The sequence below is a fragment of the Octopus bimaculoides genome, chromosome 26 (assembly GCF_001194135.2).
Source record: "Octopus bimaculoides isolate UCB-OBI-ISO-001 chromosome 26, ASM119413v2, whole genome shotgun sequence".
In the NCBI taxonomy this organism is placed as follows: Eukaryota; Metazoa; Mollusca; class Cephalopoda; order Octopoda; family Octopodidae; genus Octopus; species Octopus bimaculoides.
The window spans coordinates 4,687,837-4,690,730 of NC_069006.1; the positions used below are offsets into that span (position 1 = coordinate 4,687,837).

General features: G+C 40.9%; 1 protein-coding gene across 1 annotated transcript in view; it reads left to right on the forward strand.

The window, feature by feature from the left end:
• Positions 1 to 2,894, forward strand: part of LOC106881569 (5'-3' exoribonuclease 1) — a 75,659-nt gene that overhangs the window by 30,564 nt on the left and 42,201 nt on the right. Inside the window, exon 12 of the mRNA XM_052976888.1 lies at positions 996 to 1,085. Within this exon, the coding sequence (XP_052832848.1) occupies positions 996 to 1,085 (90 nt within the window). The remainder of the gene's footprint in view (positions 1 to 995; positions 1,086 to 2,894) is intronic.

The following is a 2,894-nucleotide window of genomic DNA, read 5'->3' on the forward strand; positions in this document are numbered from 1 at the left end:
TACTTGTTTCAGTCATTTGACTGTGGCCATGCTGGAGCACCGCCTTTAAGGGTTTTAGTTGAGCAAATCAACCCCAGGACTTATTTTTAAGACCTAGCAGTCTCTTTTGCTGCATTGCAAAGTTACGGGGACATAAACACACCAACACCGGTTGTCAAGCAGTGATGGGGGACAATCACACATATATGCACATACATATATACAACGAGCTTCTTTCAATTTCTGTTTACTAAATCAAATCACAAGGCTTTGGTTAGCCCAAGGCTATAGCAGAAGACACTTGCCCAAGGTACCATGCAGTGGGACTGAACCCGGAACCATGTGGTTGGACACAGACACACCTGATATATATAATTACACACAATGGGCTTCCACACAGTTTCTGTTTACCAAATCTACTCACAAGGCATTGGTCAGCCAGGGGCTATAGTAAAAGACACTTGCCCAAGGTGCCACACAATGGGGGCTGGGACTGAACCGAAACCCCAAACTACATGGCTGCAAAGCAGGCTTCTTAACCGCACAGCCAGGCCTATTGAGTTTCTTTTGATATTTTATTCTTCAAGTATGTTTGTGTAAACATAGCAACAGAGGAATGGTTGTAAATGTCCCTGGGTGTCTAAACTATATAAAACAAACAATATACAGGGTGGTTGTTAGAAAAGCGGAATATTTGAATGCTAACGAATGAGCATTAATTAGGCAATCAATAAATTGCGTGACAGGTGGTTTCTGATTTGTTGTTTCTGTTATCGAATGAGCTCCTAAACTGACATAGTTTGCTTCTGAGTGACTCCCACATCATGGAAGAAAGCTGTAGAAAGAAACAGCTGTCAGACTTGTACACCTCAAATCTTGTGAAAATATAAATCTGCTTTTCACAAATTTTCCGCTTTTCTAGCGACCACCCTGTATGTGATTACCAAGTAAATTGTGGCAAAATTACAAAATTTTTCATTTTTATTTATTTATTTATTTTTGGTTCTGTTTGTTAGTGAAGTCCTCAAAGAGCAAGCTTACATCTATATCTCAGCGCTGCAGTGGAACCTCTATTACTATTTTGACGGTTGCCAATCGTGGAGTTGGTGAGTTTGGTTTTTCCATTAAATTTTTTTTTTATATTCAAATAAATGTATCAATCCCAGGACTTTATTTTTAAAGCCTGGTACTTATTCTGTCGGTCTCTTTTGCTGACCTACTATGTTATGGGGATGTAAACACACTAACACCGGCTGTCAAGTAGTGGGTGGGGAGACAGGCGCAAAGACACACACACAGATATGTATATATGATGGGCTTCTTTCAGTTTCCATCTACCAAATTGACTCACAAGGCTTTGGTTGGCCTGAGGTGATAGTGGAAGCAGTTGCCTAAGGTGCCATGCAGTGGGACTGAACCTGGAACCATGTGGTTGGGAAGCAAGCTTACCACATAGCTATGCCTGTAGAATATTGGGTTTAAAAAAAATTTTTTAAATGCTTAGATGGGAAAAAATTTCAAAGCTGTGTGTAGGATTTGAACCCACATTTCTAAACATGACAGATGTGTTAACCATTATGTGAAAGCAACACTTCAAATTTTATCGATTCATTTTAGAATCTTTGTTGTTACCAATGAGAATCGGAAGCTGTTTACATCAACAGTGGAATATGAAATAGGTAAAATTATCAGAGGTGTTTTGAATCCAATATTCTACAGACTTTAAGACAGTGAGCCGGCAGAGATGTTGGCATGCTGGGTGAAATACTTAGCGGTATTTTGTCTGTCTATATGTTCTGAGTTCAAATTCCACCGAGGTTGACTTTGCCTTTCATCCTTTTGGGGGCCTATAAATTAAGTACCAGTTGCATACTGAGGTCAGTCTCATCGACTGCCCCCACCATCCTCCAAAATTTCCGACCTTGTGCCTAGAGTAGAAAAGAATATTCTACAGGCTTTATTCATAACTTTATCTACTTCAAGTTGGGAAGATGGTACAATCCAAGTCACCTGAATAGGCCAGTCACCTGTCTAGTGCTGAATCAGCTCCGCTGGCCACAGCACTTGCTCCATTCTCCTCATGCTCTCACCATTCTCCTCCACGTTGCTCCAAGCATTTTTCTTAAATTGTCTTCCCATCTGATTGATGGATCTTCTGAGTGGTCTCTTCTGCTAGCGCAGATACCACTCAACAACTGCATGGGTCCCCTGATCGTCTGTAAACCTTGTGACATGACTGGCCCATTGTAGCTTTGCGTGGTGGTATTCTGCGATGACATCCTTCACTCCAGTTCTATCCCTGATTTCGTTCCGGACGTGAGGAGCTTTCTTTTAAAACCAGTATAAGTGCATATTTAGTTGATTTCATGATCACCCTTAAAACACAATCTGCAAGCTACTGGCTTCACGCACGTGAAATTTTCTTCAGTGAAACTGAGAGAGATGCCATATAGACAGTAGGCAACTCTTTGTCTTCCAATCAAAATCAAACATATTCAAGTTGTTGCTTTAAACAATTACTCAAAAGTCATTCTGATGTAACGTAAAGTATATTTGCCACTTAAATGCGGCTAAACCCTAAGGGTGAATGTTACTGTTGCTTTTAGCCCCAAGAGAACATCTCCTCCAGCTGGCTATTGACACACACCTGTGCCCTGTCGGTATTTGTAAAAGGAAGTCATGCTTCCCATCTTGATCATGTGATACGCACGGACTCGAGTTTCTGGGTATTTACCCTTCGTCAGCGTACGACAATCACCGATCTTCGATGCGAAGGCGTCCCAATGCAAATACGTATATACTTTTTCCAGTGACGAATATTCACTGATCTCGAAAAAGTGAAAACAAGCTATGTTAAATCTCTGAACGAGGTATAAACAGTAACTGCACGACAACGTGAAGTATATTTGCCACTT